Source organism: Cynocephalus volans, chromosome 11, assembly GCF_027409185.1.
Source record: "Cynocephalus volans isolate mCynVol1 chromosome 11, mCynVol1.pri, whole genome shotgun sequence".
Lineage (NCBI taxonomy): Eukaryota > Metazoa > Chordata > Mammalia > Dermoptera > Cynocephalidae > Cynocephalus > Cynocephalus volans.
This window is the reverse complement of record NC_084470.1, coordinates 100,325,163-100,344,085: the sequence shown is the minus strand read 5'-3', so window position 1 is coordinate 100,344,085 and position 18,923 is coordinate 100,325,163. Positions and strand designations below refer to the sequence as shown.

At 41.8% G+C, this 18,923-nt stretch overlaps 1 protein-coding gene across 1 annotated transcript; it reads left to right on the top strand.

The window, feature by feature from the left end:
• Nucleotides 1-7,854: 7,854 nt before the first annotated feature.
• On the top strand, nt 7,855-18,364 carry DEGS1 (delta 4-desaturase, sphingolipid 1). Its single transcript, XM_063114474.1, has 3 exons — nt 7,855-8,034; nt 12,499-13,241; nt 17,572-18,364. The coding sequence occupies exons 1-3, from the start codon at nt 7,953-7,955 to the stop codon at nt 17,716-17,718; spliced, it is 972 nt and encodes a 323-aa protein (XP_062970544.1). The 5' UTR covers nt 7,855-7,952; the 3' UTR covers nt 17,719-18,364.
• Nucleotides 18,365-18,923: the final 559 nt, after the last annotated feature.

The following is an 18,923-nucleotide window of genomic DNA, read 5'->3' as shown; positions in this document are numbered from 1 at the left end:
AACAAGGCCTTTGTGAGCATTGTGAGTATTTTCTCCCAATCCATGGTGTTGGGTTTGGCTAGCCAGAGAAAAGGGAGGTCTGAGCCAGGTGCTATATCAGCCAAGAAACTTTATTCCACCAGCATGGAGGGGAGACTGAGTCAGATCAGCTCTTGTCCCCATACACACTGAAAAGGTTGTATAAGGTTTGAATTAGAGGAAGAGCATTGGTGGTTATTTTTGCATAAGAATCTGTTTTGCACAAATTCCAGTTTTTCTCAGAAAGCAGGGGGTAGGGAGTGGAAAGTTGATTAACATGACATAGGGAGGGGTAAGGGGGAAAGGGGGTGAAAAGTTGCTTATTGTGGCTGCACAGATGTTAAGCTGGCCCATGAGGCCTTGCCACTTAAACCTGATGGCTGGCCAGGTGCCGTAAAACCTGAGAAAAGAATGCCGCATGCAGATGGGCAGATGACCTGAGGACAGGTGCCCCTGCAGAATTTCAAGTATGTTCTCACCTGGTGAAAAGGTGGAAAAGTTAGCCTCCATTACTATGCGCCTGTCTCTGAGGCAGTGGCTGCAGAATGGCCGCAGATATGCACAGGGGCAGGGCAGCCACTCCTTGATGGACTGGGCAAATGCAGCTGTTTGAACTGTGGGCAAATGCTGCAAACCTGCCTGAGACTGAGTAGTCAGTGTAAGCCAAGCTGATTGAAGTAATTCAAAAGCCAGAATGTAAAAGTGGAGAGCAGGAGAAAAACACAAGGGTGAAGCAGATAAACTGTTTGCTAAAGACATTATCTTGGTGGTGAGGCAGCCGGATGCTAAGAGCCAAGATAATGGGGAAAAGAGCCCTAAAGGCATTTGAGAAGTCTGGATGGGTGCCTCACCCACCACAGGCCCTGAGGGCATTTGAGAGGTTTGGGAGAGCGCCCCTCCCATCCTAGGAGAACTGAGTTTGTCCTGGAGGGCAGACCTGAGGTGTCACTGCCCTCAGAAACTGCTCCCTGCTTCCCAGCCACTCTGGCTGGAGCCATCCTGCCTCAGCACCTCTGAAGAAAAAAACACAAAAACCTCAGTGGCGTCCACGTTGTGTTACATTTGCAGGCCAGCAGTATGTGAGAGCAGTGGAGGTGTGGCAGCCTCCACCTAGATTTCGGAAGATGTGTGAAAAAGCTGGGGACTCAGGTGGAGACCTGCTACAGGGGTGGAGCTGCTGTGGAGGTCATCTATGGAGCAATGTGGAGCAGAAAAGTGGGGTCAGAGCCCCCACAGAAAACCCCCACTGAGGAAATGTCTAGTGGAGCCAGGATGATAGGACTGCCATCAGGAGCCCAGAACCGTGGGGCTGCTGGCAGTGTGCAGCGCCAGCCTGGAAAAGCCACAGGCTGTAAGAACCCAAATGCCCCAAGGGATCACACCAAGGAATGTAAGAACCCAAATGCCCCAAGGGATCACACCCTGATCACATAAGTCCTTCTCGGCCACACCCCATCATGGCGTTGGTTGCCCTCTAAGTAGGGATTGTATTTTAAGCCAATCAGCCTTCCCTAAAAGCCTTATATATATGTGTGTGTGTGCCGCCTAACAAACGAGCTCTCTCTGGATCATCAGCTGGTGTCGACTCGTCCTTTCAACAACACCAAGTCAAAGGTTAAGATCCCCTTACCAGTCATCTTTAAAAAATAAATAAATAAATAAATAAATTACCTTTTCCTCTTTGTCAAAAACCAATGGGCCATGTATGGACTCTACTCTGTTCAATTGATCTGTGTGTCTGTATTTACACAAATACCACATTGTTGATTACAGTAGCTTTTTAATTTCCATTCTTCTGCCTAAATAGTGTGAGTTCCCTTGTTTTCAGCATGTATACTTGAATGTGTTCTCAAATATTTTTGGCCTTTTTTTTTTTTTTTTTTTTTTTTTTTTAATTTTTTTTTGTCTTTTTCGTGACCAGCACTCAGCCAGTGAGCGCACTGGCCATTCCTATATGGGATCCGAACCCGCGGCGGGAGCGTCGCCGCGCTCCCAGCGCAGCACTCTACCAAGTGCGCCACAGGCTTGGCCCTATTTTTGGCCTTTTGAAGTTTGTTTAGTTGTGAGCACAAGGCTCTCCCCATTGTGGGGATCCCAAAGCAATTCCAGCAAGAAGGGTGTATGTTGGGGGAAGGCAATGAATTGTGGATGGTACTCATGCTTTAAAGAAGAACTTGATGTCAAGATTTGACATATCTTAGCCCCTGGCCCTAGCTGGTTATTTCTCATTTATTCCTGCTGTTCAATAAAAATTATAGGAGACCATTGTTTTGGACTAAGTTCCTGCACTAGGTTCCAAAAGCTCAGACTCAAAATCGTTTACTAAATTCCACGTCACTTAGGCTGTGGTAACAGGCCAGTTTAAATCTTCAATAGGTATGATAATGAAGTTCCATCTGTTTTAATCCTTACACAAAAGAGATAGCCTGAAGTAACCAGATGTTACTTTTCTATTGTTCTGTCTTCCTGCCCCCACTTTATAAGGAAAGTAACTCTGAAATGACCAGTTCTCTGTTCTTGGTTTCTGTTTCTTCAGCGTTCATCTGTCTGCAAAATCAAATCCCTCTGCTTGGCTCAGTGGAACACTTATTCTATTGTATGGAATAACGTGTTGCCCAATTCTAGAATCGCAATAAAGCCCATTGAGATCTCAACTAAATTTGTTATAATTTTGTTCTTTTTTTTTTTTTTTTTTTTTTAAAGATGACCGGTAAGGGGATCTTAACCCTTGACTTGGTGTGGTCAGCACCACGCTCACCCAGTGAGCGAACCGGCCATCCGTATATGGGATCCGAACCCAGGGCCTTGGTGTTATTAGCACCGCACTCTCCCGAGTGAGCCACGGGCCGGCCCATATAATTTTTTTCTTTTTTTTTTTTTTTTTTTCTTTTTTTTTTTTTTATAAAGATGACCGGTAAGGGGATCTCAACCCTTGGCTTGGTGTTGTCAGCACCACGCTCAGCCAGTGAGCAAACCGGCCATCCCTATATAGGATCCGAACCCGTGGCCTTGGTGTTATCAGCACCGCACTCTACCGAGTGAGCCACGGGCCGGCCCATATAATTTTGTTCTTTGACACTGCATATAGATCTGCAAAAAGTGACAAAAGGCATATTTCAAAAATGTTAGTCTGTGATCTTTTTCTACAATAGTGTGTATTGCCAGGCCAAGACAGAGAAATGACAGACCCCAGAAATCAGTGATGTATGTTCCCTTGCAATTAACATTTCTTCTTTTTCCTCCAGTGGTAGCCACTATCCTGAATTTGATGTAATCATTTCAATGATTTTCCTTAGTTTTTACCACCTATGTGCTAGAGAGACATACAGACAATGGAGTGCTGGTAAATGTTTTACAACAGTGGTGAGAAGAAGCCATGATGTGTAGTAATTGCTGATTTCTCTGTTATCAATAAAAACTCCTATTACAGCCAATTCTAAGGTACCAGTGTTGTGAGGCACCCTCCTGCAAGAAATGCACTTACACGCCACTCGTGCAGAAAAGGGCAGTTTATTCACTCCAGCTGGCCCGTGTCTGTCTCCCAAGGAGCAATCAAGGAAGAGCGGCCTTGGGCCTTGGTCTTGCCGGGTTTTTAAAGGCAAAAACTACATCCCGTTGGCACACGGGTTTGTGCAGGTGCACAAAGCAAGCTAGGGAGCTAGGTCACAGAAGCCAAGAATGAGCCGTTAGAGCAATCAAGCATACAAGTTTTCATTGTGTATGTTCCCATGTAATAGTTCACTGTGTGTGGCTCCTGTTTCTATGCAACGGCTTTTGTTTCTAAGAGAAGGTCAGCGGTTTCTCATGCGGGGCGGGGGGTGGGGTGTAGTCTGCAGATCAGGCAGGGGGTAAAATGGAGTTACTTAGGTTAAGCAAGCAATTCTACAGAAGCAGGTAGCGTACGTTATCAGGGTGTAGGGAGCTGTACTTCACCAATGTGACATCAACTGACCCATAAGTTCCAATCATTTAACAACAGGTTCTGGCAAGCTGGATCTAAAACATCACTGTTGATAGCTGCAGGATTTTGACAAAAATATTTTAAAAGCACATAAGATAAAAGCAATTTTTAAATTTTGCTTTTATTTTTTGGCAGCTGGCCAGTATGGAGATCTAAGCCTGTGACCTTGGTGTTATAAGGCTGCGCTTTAACCAAAAGCAATTTTTTGAAAAAAAAAAAAACACTGTAGTACCAAAGAATTATTAAATCTCTTATCAACTAGCCACCAAATCAAAAAACTATAAAAACACCAGCTGCCTTTCCATGTTTTTTGACTTACTTGATGGCATCCTTTGAAGCACAAAAGTTTTTAATTTGGGTATAGTCCAATTTATCTATTTTTTCTTTTATCATTTGTTTTTTGGTGTCATAGCTAGGAAGGTTTTGCCTAACTGAAAGACATAAAGCTTTACTCTTTTTTTTTTTTTTTTTTTTTTTTTAAGATGACCGGTGAGGGGATCTTAACCCTTGACTTGCTGTTGTCAGCACCACGCTCACCCGGTGAGCTAGCCGGCCATCCCTGTATGGGATCTGAACCCAGGGCCTTGGTGTTATCAGCACCGCACTCTCCCCAGTGAGCCACGGCCGGCCCCTGTTTTTTTCCTAAGAGTTTTTTACTTTTATCTCTTACATTTAGGTCTATGACACATTTTGAGTTAATTTTTGTGTGTAGTGTAAGGAAGGAGTTCAACTTTATTCTTTTGCATGTGGATATCCAGTTTTCCTAGCACTGTGTTTTGAAAACACTATCGTTTCACCATTAAATTGTCAAAATCAATTGCCAGTACACATAGGGGTTTGTTTGATTCAATTATACTCATCTATATGTCCATCCTTATGCCTATACCATACTGTTCTTGTTTACTGTAGCTGTGTAATAAGTTTTGAAATCAGGAGTGTGAGTTCTTTAACTTTGTTCTTCTTTTTCAAGGTTATTTTGGCTATTCTGGGTTCCTTGCATTTCCACATGAATTTTAGAATCAACTTGTTGATTTCTAATTACAAATGCTGGCAAGGATGCAGAGAAAGGGGAACTCTTATACACTGTTGGTGGGAATGTAAATTAGAACAGCCATTAGAGAAAACAACATGGAGATTTCTCAAACAGCTACAGACAGAGCTACCATATAATCTAGTAATCCCACTGCTGGGTATATATACCCAAAGGAATGGAAATCAACAAGTAGAAGGGACACCTGCACTCCCATGTTTATCACACACCCACTGTGGCTCTTACTTTCACTGGATAATGCTGGCTCCTTGGGTCACTTTCTTCTACCTGAGGAGGAGTCACCCACATGAGGGAATGAGGGTGGCTTCCCACATTGTCCTCCCTGTCCCCTATTTGCCTTTCAAGTCCTCCATTACTTCCACTGTAACCTGCATTTAATTCCTCTACTGCAAATATCTGAAGTAGTGTCTGGTTTTGGTTAGACCGTGACTGATCACCATTAGTTTCTTTTTCTGCTAAATTCTTTATTTCTTTTGTTTTATTTTTTCTATTGACCTCCCCACACTTTTCATTGTCAATTCCTAAGAGTTCATATACTTTAGATACTTTTCTTTTATTGATTGTATGTGTTGGAAGTATCTTCTGTTGGTCTATGGCTTGTCTTTTTACTCTTTTTTATGGTGTCTTTTTTTTTTTTTTTTTTTTTTTTGGCGGGGGGGGGGGGGGGGGGAGCTGCCCAGTACAGGAATCTGAATCTGTGACCTTGGTGTTATAAGCACCACACTCTCCCAAGTGTGCCATCGGCTGGCCCCCTAAATTTTTATAAAGGTTTGTTTGAACTGAATAAAGAATATCTTCTGCAATTACTCTCCTATGAATTAAAGTTGTCAAAGCTACTTATAGGTAGCATCTTTCAATAGATATCAACTGTATCATTACTGAAGTGGTCTTTAAAGTATATTGGCCATTCAAAAATCAAACATGGAAAAGGGAAATCTACGTGGAAAACACGTTGATTTCAAAAACATGGCTACCCTCATTTGAAAACTATCTCATCTGAAATTTCCTTATATCACTGCGGACTGTTGGATTGACCACAGCTTTTAACAGCCAGCTGGATAGTGTCATTCCAGAATAACTGGTATGATTACCTCAAGGCAAATTACTCGGCAAGAGTAAGGAGAAGATATGAAATCTTGATAACATATTAAGAACTTAAAAAAAAAAAAACCTCCAGGGCATTTTATTTACACTTCACTTTGTTTACTTTTCTGTTGTATATACACATTAAGAACTTTTAAAAGGCCAAACTAAAGTAGCAAGCCTAAGGTGTAATCAAAATACAACAATCCTGTAGCTCAAATTGTTTTCCTTTTCTTTAGAATATCAAAATCCATTTTTTCAGAATTCGCATTTTTTCAATTCAAATGTGAGAGATACAAAAGGATTTAACAAAAAAATTCCTTTGCAACCCTCTCCCCTAGACTCCCACTTATTCTCCCACAATGTAACCATTTCTTGGGTGTCTATTTAAACATATTTTATGCATATCCAAGGAAACATGTACTATATACGTGTTACCTATACACTCCTCTCCCCACATACCTGGTGTTTTGCATTTAACGCTATATTTTGGAGACCAATTCATATTAATACACAGAGAATTTTCACATTTTTTAAAAGGCATAGCTTACATTGTACAGTTAATTGCATGTCATGATTTGTTTTAGTTTGGTACTTTTTTTTTTCCTGGTATGAATCTCTAAAAGATAAGAGCTCTTTTAAAAAACTGAAACCATAACACTGTTTTGACACTGAAGAAATTAACAATAATTTCTTAATATCTTCACATACCCAATTGATATTTGAATCATCTCCTGCTGATTTTGTGAAACTTTGAATCAGAATCTAAATAAGGCCAACACATTGCAACTGGTTGATATGTTTTTTAAGCCTCTTTTAATCTATAGGTTTCCCCCTTTTTTTTCCCCTTGCATTTTTAAAATTAAGAAACCCAGAACGTTGTTCTATGGAGTTCCCCGCAGTTGGATCTTGCGGATTGGATCCACGTGGTGTAGTTTAACATGCTACTCCGTCCTCTCTTTTTTCTATACTTCAACACTGGGATGTAGGGGCTTGATCATATTTGGTTCTGTGCGTGGAGGGGGTGTTCTACTACGAGGCACGCCACGTCTGGTTTCTCTCTGTAATCTTAGTCAAAGTTGTTTTTTTAATGACGTGCTAAGTGATTGAAAGAAAATGTTAACTCTTGCAGGAAGAGGTTGTGGCGATGGCTTCTGTGACAGAGGGATGCAAGGTTGAGCAGTCCTCTTGTGGCAGAACCGGTCACACTGGAATAATTCAAGCCAAACACGACATTCCATGCACTTCACGCTTCTCAGCAATACTGTTTTTTCTTGATTAGCTTTTAATTGCCACACACTGCATTTTCCCCTGCGGTATCATTTCCAGAAGGCAGCCAAAAACGGCTCAATGAATAATTAGCTTTTAAAAATTAAACAACTTTGAGTCAGCTGCTGTGTTATCGGCCAAGGATCCTCGTGACCGCGGAGCCGCGGCAGCCCGGGTCGTCCCCGCCAGCGGCGAGAACGCAGCAGCCTCATCTACTCTAGGCCTTCCTTCCTCTTCTACGTCGACCCCGGCTCGGGCGCGGGCCCCGGGCTCCAACAGGCCGCGGATGCCAGGACTCGCAGGCACGCAGCCTGCCGCCGGTCGTCAAGTCACACAGCCTCTGAGGCCCACCCCCTGGCGCCGAGCCCCGCGGGCCCCCGGCTCAGGGCAGGGCGGGGCGGGGAGGCCTGGGGGCGGGGCCTCGGGACTCCGCCTCCGCCTCCATCTCCTGGGCCCCCCGCGCGTCGCGGGCAGACGCAAGCCGGGGAGCCACCGCCGCAGCCGCCGCCGCTGCCGCCGCCTCGGAGCAGTCGGACCGGGAGCGCCTGCCGGGAGCGGGCCGCCGCCGCCATGGGGAGCCGCGTTTCGCGGGAAGACTTCGAGTGGGTGTACACCGACCAGCCCCACGCCGATCGGCGCCAGGAGATCCTGGGTGAGGTCCGGCCGGCGCCCCGTTATGTGCGCGCGCGGCCTCCCGCGCGCCGGGAGCGGCCGAGGCCCGTTAGCCGCCCCGGGGCCGCACGGGGAGGCCGCGCGAGGCGGGGTAGCGGCCCTTCCGCGAAGAGGCGCGTGCCCGAGCGCGTGCGCCGCGCTGGCCGGGCTGGGCGAAGGCTGCCCCGGCTGGGCCGCCGTGGGCCGATGCTCTCGCTGGAAGCGTCCTGTGCCCTCGGGAGGCCGCCGCTCCTCGCCCCCGCCCCGGGCTCCCCGGGCCGGCACGCGGGGCGCGCACGCGTCCGGGGCCGGCGGGGGTCCTCGGGCGCGCGCACGCCCCTGTCGCGTTGGCGGCGGGACAGGCCTGGCGCCCAAGAAAGGAGGGTGGACGTTTTTCGTCCATCCGTGTTTTGTGGATGGAAAGGCGGAAATGTGGAAGACTTGCCATTTGGCTGCCGGTCCCCTGACTGCTAATTTAGGGCGCGTTACACCAGACTAACCAGGCCTTAACTCTGGCGTATTTGGGTAACTATGCCATATAGAGAAGTCTCGCCTGTCCCAGGTTACTCTTCGTGATGTGCTGGGCATTGTGTTGAGTACTTTCCAGTTTCATCCTCTCCCTCGGGGTAGGTAGTTGGACTAGGTCGGTATGATCCCTGTTTGAGGAGATGAGGTGAGAGCGCATGAGCAGGTGCTGGAGGGATGTCTGGGTTAGATTGCCCCCAACGCGGAGGCCGTTGCTTCAGCAACTAAAGAGCTGTGAGTTGATGGTGAGGAATTCTTTCTCATACACAGCATTTCCCTAGTTTTTCTTCTCTGTCCATTTGCCCATTGAGAAAAATAAGCCCCTGATTTCTGCTGGGGTATCTAAAGTTAGAAATTTCATGGGTGTTTTTTGTTTGTTTGTTTGTTTGTTTGTTTTTAATAGAAATGACCGGTAAGGGGATCTTAACCTTGACTTGATGTTGTCAGCACCACGCTCTCCCAATAGATTTTTAAAATCTATTTTAATGGATCTCCTAATTCCTGTTTGTAAAAACATGAAATTTCTAGGGCAGGCCCGTGGCTCACTCGGGAGAGTGTGGAACTGATAACACCAAGGCCACGGGTTCGGATCCCATATAGGGATGTCCGGTTAGCTCACTTGGAGAGAGTGTGGTGCAGACAACACCAAGTCAAGGGTTAAGATCCCCTACCGGTCATATTAAAAAAAAAAAAAAAATTGAATCAGTAAATTGGGAGCGTGAGCCTTTGCAGATGCTTATCAAGGGTAGCCCTTTAAGCGAGTTTGGGTTCTCGGTTTCCTTCCCTCCCTCCTTCTCTTTCTTAATTTGTGTATTTCGCAAATCACTTACACATACTTGATATGAGATAGCATATGATACATTTTATCTATGCTTCATCTACATATTGCGTAGGAATAATCTGGTGTCCACCCTTGTGAAAACCGATTCCTGAATACTGGAAAATCGAGGACGTGCTAAGGCGTTTATTGATGCTTATCTCAACACTGAGCCTTTTTTCCAGAGACTTATTAGCACTGAACCATTTCACTTGGAAAATAAAAGGACTACATATTTCTCAATGAAAATAGTACATTTCCCATGCAGGTTTAAATACTGTGCAGTGTTCGGTTTCAGGGGTGGGAGATGGAATAAAACTTTAGGAAAGATAAGAATCTAGAAATTTGTTTAAAGTACACTTAAGGGCCGAGCCTGTGGCGCACTCGGTAGGGTGCTGCGCTGGGAGCACCGCGACACTCCCGCGGCGGGTTCGGATCCTATATAGGAATGACCGGTGCACTCACTGGCTGAGTGCCGGTCACGAAAAACCAACAACAACAACAAAAAAAGAAAACAATAACTTAAAAAAAAAAATAAATAAATAAAGTACACTTAAATGATAAGAGATATTTCTGAAATTTATGTCAGGTTTTTGGGGCTGAAGAAGCATGTTAGAACATGGATATGTTTTTTAACCACAACATCTGTTCATGTTAAAGCTTATTTAAAAGGCATCTGTTTGAAGTCAATGAAAGCTAGGTTCTGGACCCTTCTAGTGAGTCAAATAAATCACAAAAACGCTTGCTTTACTGCTGTACTTTCACAGGGAAACAGTATTTTTATTAACAGCTTTATTGGTACATAATTTACATATCATAAAATTCACCCATTTTAAGTGTACAATTCAGTGTTTTTTACTCAGTTGTGCAACGATCCCACCATCTATTTTTAGAACATTTCATTATCCCCAAAAGAAATTATGAGGGCTAGCCAGTTAGCTCAGTTGGTTAAAGCGTGGTCCTGATAACACCAAGGTCCAAGCTTTGATCCCTGTCCCAGTCACCTGGTGGGGGAAACAGGGGACCCATTAGAAGTCCCCCTTATCCTCTGCTCCTGGACACCAGTCCTAGGCAGCCATTAATCCACTTTCTGTCTCTGTAGGTTTGCCTATTCTGGACATTTCATATAAATGAAATCATCCTTAGTCTTTTTTGTGACTGCTTTCACTTAGCATATTTTTAAGGTTCATCCTTGTTGAAGCATGCGTCTGTATATCATTGCTTTTTATGGCCAAATAATAATCCTTTGTATGGATATAGCACATTTTATTTATTCACCACTTGATAGACATGTGGGTTTCCCCTTTTTGGCTATTATGAATAATACTGCTATAAACATTCATGCCAAGTTATTGTATGGATATATGTTTTCATTTCTCTTGGGTAGATATCCAGGAGTGGAGTTGCTGGATCATTGATAACACCGTGTTTAAACTGCCAAACCGTTTTGCAAAGCAGCTGCACCATTTTACATTCCCACCAGTGTGTGAGAGTTCCAGTTTCTCTCTGTCCATGTTATTGACTACCTTTTTTATTAGAGCTATCTTAGTGGATGTGAGGCGGTATCTGTGGTTTCACTTTGCATTGTCCAAATGACTAATGATGTTGAAAATGCTTATTGGCCACCTGCATGGAAAATGTTTATTGACCATTTATGTATCTTTTTTGGAGAAAGGTTTATTTAGATTGTTTGCCCATTTCTTAATTGGATTATTATAGTTGTGTTTTAAGAGTTCTTTATATATTCTGGATACAAACAGGTCCCTTATGAGATGATCTACAGATATTATCTCCCATTCCATGATTGTCTTTGCACTTTCTTATTTGCAACAGAAAAGTTTTTGATGCAGTCCAAATTATCTATTTTTTTTCTTTTGTCATTTATGCTCTTGGTATAGTATCTAAGAAACCACTGAGCTAACAAAGATTTACTCATGTTTTCTTATAAAAGTTTTATGGTTTTCTTACATTTAAGTCTAGGATCCATTTTTGAGTTAATTTTTGTGTATGGGGTAAAGAAGGGGTCCAACTTTACCTCTCGCATGTTGATAAGACTACTGTAGTCCCCCCTTATCTGGGGGGGAATACGTTCCAAGACCCCCAGTGGATGCCTGCAACTGTGGGTAGTAACAAACCCTATATATGTACTGTTTTTTCCTATACACACATACCTATGATAAAGCTTAATTTATAAAGTAGGCACAGAAGGAGATAAAGCACAATAACTAATAATAAAATAGAACAACTATAACAATATGTCAGCATCATTACTCTTGCACTTTGTGGCCATTGTTAAGTAAAATAAGGGGTTCTTGAACACAAGCACTGTGTACAGTACCACGACAGTTGATCTGATGATTCAGTCTGCTATTGAGTGACTGACAGCAGGTAGCATCTACAGCATGCATCCACTGGACAAAGGGGTGATTCACGTCCAGCCCTGGAGTCAGACTGCACAAGAGTTCATTACTCAGAATGGTGCACAATTTAAAACTTAGGAATTATTTCTGGGATTTTCTATTTAATATTTTTGGAATGCAGTTGACTGAGGGTAACTGAAACCACAGAAAGCGAAACTGTGGGTAAGGTGGGACTACTGTATTCTTATCCTGTTTAATTACATTGACATGGGTTGTATTATTTTTTATATACTATCACAGCTTTGTGGAAATTTAGTACAGAATTACTTGGAGTGAGTTGACTTGTCTGAGAGAACTGTGAATATAAGTTTCATGATTTTAGGGTACCTACAAAATGTATATTATGTTCTACCCTTTGTCGATGTGTTAATTTAATCGAATTTTATATAAGGTAAAGATGCTGGAGCTCTGTCTAAACACTGAAATAACATATTTTAATACAAAAGAATATGGAGCTTCTGGATTTTGAGGCAAATTTTTCCTGCATAAATTCTCAAATCGCTGTGATGTGGTATTTTGTATTTTGCTATTAAAATATGCTGCTTCACTTTAGTAGATAATATTTGGTAAAGTCTCTCATAAAGGAAATATTATGATTTGGAGAAGAAAAAAAATCTATTTAATGTGTTAATTTAATTATGATTGCTGAACTGCTACATCCTTTTCTCAGTTCCTGATTTTTTCTTTTGTTTTTTCTTTACAGCAAAATATCCGGAGATAAAATCTTTAATGAAACCTGATCCTAACTTGATATGGATTATAATTATGATGGTTCTCACCCAGTTGGTTGCATTTTACTTAGTAAAAGACTTGGACTGGAAATGGGTCATATTTTGGGCCTATGTCTTTGGCAGCTGCCTTAACCATTCAGTGACTCTGGCTATTCATGAGGTTTCCCACAATAGCGCTTTTGGCCAGTGCAGAGCCATGTGGAATCGTTGGTTTGGAATGTTTGCTAATCTTCCTATTGGGATTCCATATTCAGTTTCCTTTAAGAGGTATCACATAGATCATCATCGATACCTTGGAGCCGATGGCATTGATGTGGATATTCCTACTGATTTTGAGGGCTGGTTCTTCTGTACCACTTTCAGAAAGTTTATATGGGTCGTTCTTCAGCCTCTCTTTTATGCTTTTCGGCCTCTATTCATCAACCCCAAACCAATTTCTCATCTGGAAATTATTAATATTGTGGCCCAGATCACTTTCAACATTATAATTTACTACTTTTGGGGAATTAAATCTTTAGTCTACATGTTGGCAGCATCCTTACTTGGTCTGGGTTTGCACCCAATTTCTGGACATTTTATAGCTGAACATTACATGTTTTTAAAGGGACATGAAACTTACTCGTATTATGGTCCTCTGAATTTACTTACCTTCAATGTGGGTTATCATAATGAACATCATGACTTCCCCAACATTCCTGGAAAAAGCCTTCCACTGGTAAGTAAAGGATTTGATACATATTCTACTTTCTTTCTTTTTTTTTTTTTTGACCGGTAAGGGGAGGTAAGGGGATCGCAGCCCTCGGCACGGTGTGGTCCGCACCACACTCAGCCAGTGAGCGCACCGGCCATCCCTATATAGGATCCAAACCTGCGGCCTCGGCACTGCCAGCACCGCACTCTCCCGAGTGAGCCATGGGGCCTAATTTCTGATGTAACCAAAATTTGTCTTTCTTTTTTTTTCTTTTAAGTGTTTGTTTTGTTTTTGGTGGCTCTCAGGGATCTGAACCCATGACCTTTGTGTTATCAGCACCATGCTCTAACTAGCTGAGCTAACTGGCCAGCCCCGCCAAATTTGTCTTGACTTGCCCCTTTGAAAAGGAATGTAGGAATGTAGTCAATCTAAACTCATCAAAAAAAACCTGCCAAGAATATAAATTCTGTACCTGCCAGCCTCATTTTACAAAGGGTTCACTCTCTTGGAACCTTAAGTTTAGTGGTTAAACTTAGCATTTAAAAGGGTTGGAGGATCTGCAAAATATACTAATTTGTAAAGTAATTCAGGAAGAGAAAACTAAATCCCTCTATGAAATAAGCAGCAGTTCATGTAAACATCATCGCCATTAAACCAAATGGGCTTAGCTAAGGTTTGTGTGTTGGTTTATTATGAAATAAAGATTTCCTACGTAATTGATCTGCAAAATAAGTGAACATCAATTTCCAATACAGTAATTTTCCTGAGGACAGGAACCGTCTGTTGCCCTTGACTTTTAGTGTATTGTGTATGTAGGAAATGAAAAGACATTTGGGGCTGGCCTGTGGCTCACTCGGGAGAGCGTGGTGCTGACAACACCAAGCCAAGGGTCAAGATCCCCTTACCGGTCATCTTTTAAAAAAGAAGAAAAGACATTTGATCCTCTTCTTGTCATCCTCTCCAAAATGACTACTTTCTGAACTTCAGTTGTCTTTCTGGTGAATTCTCTTGATAGCCTTCCCATCCTCAAAATGGGTAGCTTATAATTATGTTACCAAAAAATGTTTCCATAAGTCTAAAAAAGGTAATGTGTATGAAATGTAATATTAGTTTTAAAAAAATCTTTTTTTAGCTATAATGTAAGGAAACTCTAGCCAGATAACTTTATTCTTTCATACCCACCCAATCAAATTTTGTAGATTTTGGGCTGGCCAGTTAGCTCAGTTTGTTAAAGCATAGTGTTATAACATCAAAGTCGAGGGTTTGGATCCCTATGCAAAATAATTTTTGAACAAAATAATTTTTTGAACACCCTTTAAACAAAATAATTTTTTCCAACATAAATCACATACTTATAACCTGATCAAGCAGCCCTGGAACTGAAAACTTAGTTTTGGTCCAGCATCACTTGACTCAAGGCCCATGGGCAGCAATGACTCTTTGCGCCCCACTGTCCCATGCCGTCTTGTCACTCCTTGGTTGCCTAATAGGTGTCCCCAGAGTTGGATGCTCCTCCCTTTCCTGCTTTCTCTCTGATGTGCATCGAGAAACACCTTGTTTTGTTTTTCTCAATAACTGCTGGGTGTTTATTGCATAGTTAAATTACAGTAGTTACATTGCACATAGCTATCGTGTGGTTAATAGGTATGCAATAACAAGGTGTTTTTTTTTTTTAAGTTTTACTGAGCTGTAACTCACATTACCCATTTAAAATGTTTTTAATATATTCAGAGTTGTACAGCCATCAATGTAATCAATTTTGGAATGTTTTCATCATAATAACAAAGTTTCTAATAATGTAATTAAAAAATTTTTTTTATTAGCTAATTTTACTGAGCGTTGCTCTTCACAAAAGACTTCTTAAGTATGTATCTTTCCATTTGCTCACAACCTTGTAAAATACATAAACAGACATCCAGGGATTTATTATGTCAATACTTGAATTGAGCTGGACACATAAGTAATAAATTCGCTAGGTTTTCTAACTCCTAGTATTAAGGAATTTCTTAATTTTTTACTTTGTCTTTAAAAAATGTACAAAGTATAAATATTTTTGTTTTAATAAGATTGTTAATGTATTTTTGGTCTTATGGAGCATCTTGACTCAAGTACTTCTTCAAGACCTAAACCAGCTCTGTCATTTTGCTTTTTTGGAAAGAGCATCTTTTCTATTCTAGCTATTAAAATAAACTGATTGCTACTGGCTTTGACATAATTCATTGTGGCTTATTGTCCAGGTTTATGTGTATATATGTATGGTCTGTAGATTATCCTTATTTATGAAACAATTTTAGGAAGTATCAAAGGACTGTGATCAAGAGTATTGTCCCTTTGGATGGCTTGGTATCACATCTCTCTGTGTGTTTTGTTTTGGCAGCTGGATGGTATGGGGGTCCATACCCGTGACCTTGGTGTTATAAGCCTGCTCTCTAAACCAACTGAGCTTACCCGCCAGCCCGATATACTTTTCCTTTTGGTGGCTGGCCAGTATGGAGATCTGAACCCGTGACCTTGGTGTTATAAGGCTGTCTCTGGTTTTTGTTTTGTTTTTTTTTTAGAACACTCAAGTGAAAGGCCTCTGTTCATGCCTTGAGGATGTGTATTAATCTGCTACTCCACAACCACGAAGTATTGTTACATTTTCCAAATTAATTGAAGGAATAATTTAAACTTCCATATCTTTTCTTTTCCTTGCTGTCTCTTTTCACCATTTTGGATTCTTTTTTTTTTTTTAGAAGATGACCAATAAGGGGATCTTAACCTTTGACTTGGTGTTGTCAGCACCATGCTCTCCCAAGTGAGCCAACCAGCCATCCCTATATAGGGATCTGAACCTGTGGCCTTGGTGTTATCAGCACCACACTCTCCCAAGTGAGCCATGGGCCGGCCGTTCACCATTTTGGATTCTTCTTTTTTATTTTCCTTGGGATTTATGAGGATAGCTCTTGTACATTCTGATTATTATTACTCAGCACCAGCTAGTTTTGCTTGTTAGTCAAACTGGCAGTATTTAAAGATGTTTTCGACTTGGGATGGCAGGATTCCACACTTGATAAATGCTTCATTCCTATCTAATTTACATACCACAACAATTTATTAGTATCCGTAAGTTCCTTTATCACAGGGTTCAAGTGTTACCTTTATATTCTACTATGTCATCTGTGCAGTACCTACTTTTATTTTTTATTTTTATTATTTATTTATTTATTTTTAAATTTATTTTATTTATTGAATCAAAATGGATTATATGTATTTTGGGGGTTGAACATTGAGATATGTTGATTAAATCAATATTACTAGAATATATATTGTTACAAATCATAATTATTCTTTATGCTCCTTGTCCAACCTCTCCCCATCCCCCTCTCCCTGCCCCCTCCCACCATTGATAACTCTAGATTTCTTCTCTCCTCTGAAAGAATAATGGTTACTCTGTTAACTTGTTGCCTAGATGATCTGTCCAATGCTGAGAGATGTGATCAGGTCCCCCAATATTATCATAGAGCAGATGCTTCTGTCACTCTGAAATGGGTTTTGTGGAAAAAGACATCTTCTTTTCTTTGTCTCTGCTGGTGACTCTTCTTGTTGAGTGCACTCCAGTGGTTGGCAGACCATCTGCATGGTGGCTGTGGCATCTAGCTGCTTTTGCAGCAACCATGGTTATTGTGGTGGCTGTGGTGGGCCACCCACGTGGAGGTGCTGTTTTTGGCATGCTCCTTGGCACTGGCGGTATGCCTGGTTGTGGGGTGTGTTTGGTCCCCTTCTCTGTGCCTCTGGTCCCTGGGCAGGCCCCAAGGCGCTGCACTATGTGCCTGGTTGTGGGAGAGGGGTCCAGTCACCTTCTCCATGTCCCGGGTCCCGGGGTGGGCCCTGAGGTACTGGCGCAGTGTGCCTGGTTGTGGGAGGAGGGTCTGGTCCCCTTCTCCATGCCTCGGGTACCCAGGTGGGCCCCAGCAGTACCTACTTTTAAGGTGGCTCAGTTGGCAAGTGTGTGGTGCTGATAATACCAAGGTCCAGGGTTCAATCCCTGTATTAGCCAGCTGCCAAAAAAAAAAAAAAGGAAAAGCCAGTTAATTGAATTGCATGTATTTGTTGTTAGTTTTATATATAGACCAGTCCCTCAGAGCTTGATAGGAGAGAATCAGTAATCCTAGAGGGTCTAATGTATTCACCTGCTGAAATGCAAACTGCTTTTTGTTCAGAATTTCCTAAGCTGCTGGTGCTTTTTTTTTTTTTTTTAAGAGGGAGTTGGGAGAAAGATCTTGTGGTTTCCTTTCTCAGTGTTTGCATCATTCATCTATGACAGGGCCCAGTAACACTCATCATTCACCATGCTGTATTTTTTCCCTTCTAGGTGAGGAAAATAGCAGCTGAATACTACGACAGCCTCCCCCACTACAACTCCTGGATAAAAGTACTGTATGATTTTGTGATGGACGATACAGTGAGTCCCTACTCAAGAATGAAGAGGCATCAGAAAGGGCAGATGGTACTGGAGTAGACACCATTATAGCCTGAGGAAGTCCTCTCTGAAACTTTCAAATAGGTTATAAAGTGGGATTTTTGCATTACTATTAAACTTAAGACCAGTGATGCTTACAAGCTACTCTGGTACAATTTTAAAGTAGGATCTCCATGGTATCAAGAAACTAATCTGGCTTTAAACAGTCAGCCTGTCTCTGCAGTGCTCAGCTTTACTCATGGGAAACGTGTTTGTTGTATTATTGCTGTCGAAGATGTATTCACCCACGTCTGTCATTTTGTAAGCATATCATAAGAGAAGACTTTTGAAAAGCTATTTCTAGTACATTATTTTCACTGTAAAGTTTTGCTTTATTAAAACAGCTAATAAGCTGTGCTACTAATCACAATACATTAGTATTTACTGCATTTTTGTGTCACTATTTTTATACTATATAACATGGTAACCTGTGTACTGAGGGGAACTTTCTTGAAAATTTCATCCAGAAAATAATTTTTAAAAGGCCTGAGTTAAGGTAATATAGTATAAAAGGTTGAGATGGAAATATCTTTTCAGTGGAAGGTTATTACTCATTTTTAATTTTTACTGTTGTACATGGACCTAAATTAGACACTGCTGAATCCTGTATAGCCTTACTCATAAATAAAGTACTTACTGAATTTAATCGTGTCCAACATTCAGCTTCCTTTTTCAGGTGCATTGACCCTCACGTAAGAAACAGCTCAACTGATGAAGAGTTTCATGTTATTTCATTGCAATGGAAACTGGTTGTGGTCTGATGGTAGATAGTTGGTCTCAGGTAGCCAGTGTTATACCATCAGTCCTATGTCACTTGAGTAAATTTAGTGTAATATGGTGATCTATTTTAAAAATACATCAGCTGTATTGCAGTTTCATGCAGCATAAAGCAGCACCTAGGCTGCAGAGGGCAGAATGGAGAGTAGAATCCTCTGTGGGATTGGCAAACCTGCTTTACAGACCTAATTTCATCCCCAAAGTACTTTGCTTTACCTTCCTTACCCTCTTGCCCAGGAAAATTCCTAGTATCCTTGAATCTACTGCCTAGAGTTTAGGGTGAAAAAGCCAGTTTCTTACAATTCAGATTAACTTGGTAAGTCACTAAAAAAGTATCTGTAAAACATACCCATGGACTTGATGCTATATGTTAAATGGATCATGTATTCTCACTGAGCCCTCACCTCCCCCTGCCTCCAGAATGCTAG

Bases quoted from the DNA above. Each gene is read 5' to 3' on its own strand.
- DEGS1 (XM_063114474.1), top strand. From the start codon at position 7,953: ATGGGGAGCCGCGTTTCGCGGGAAGACTTCGAGTGGGTGTACACCGAC. The intron at 8,035-12,498 runs GTGAGGTCCGGC...TTTTCTTTACAG, and splicing joins TCGGCGCCAGGAGATCCTGG to CAAAATATCCGGAGATAAAA. The intron at 13,242-17,571 runs GTAAGTAAAGGA...TTTCCCTTCTAG, and splicing joins CTGGAAAAAGCCTTCCACTG to GTGAGGAAAATAGCAGCTGA.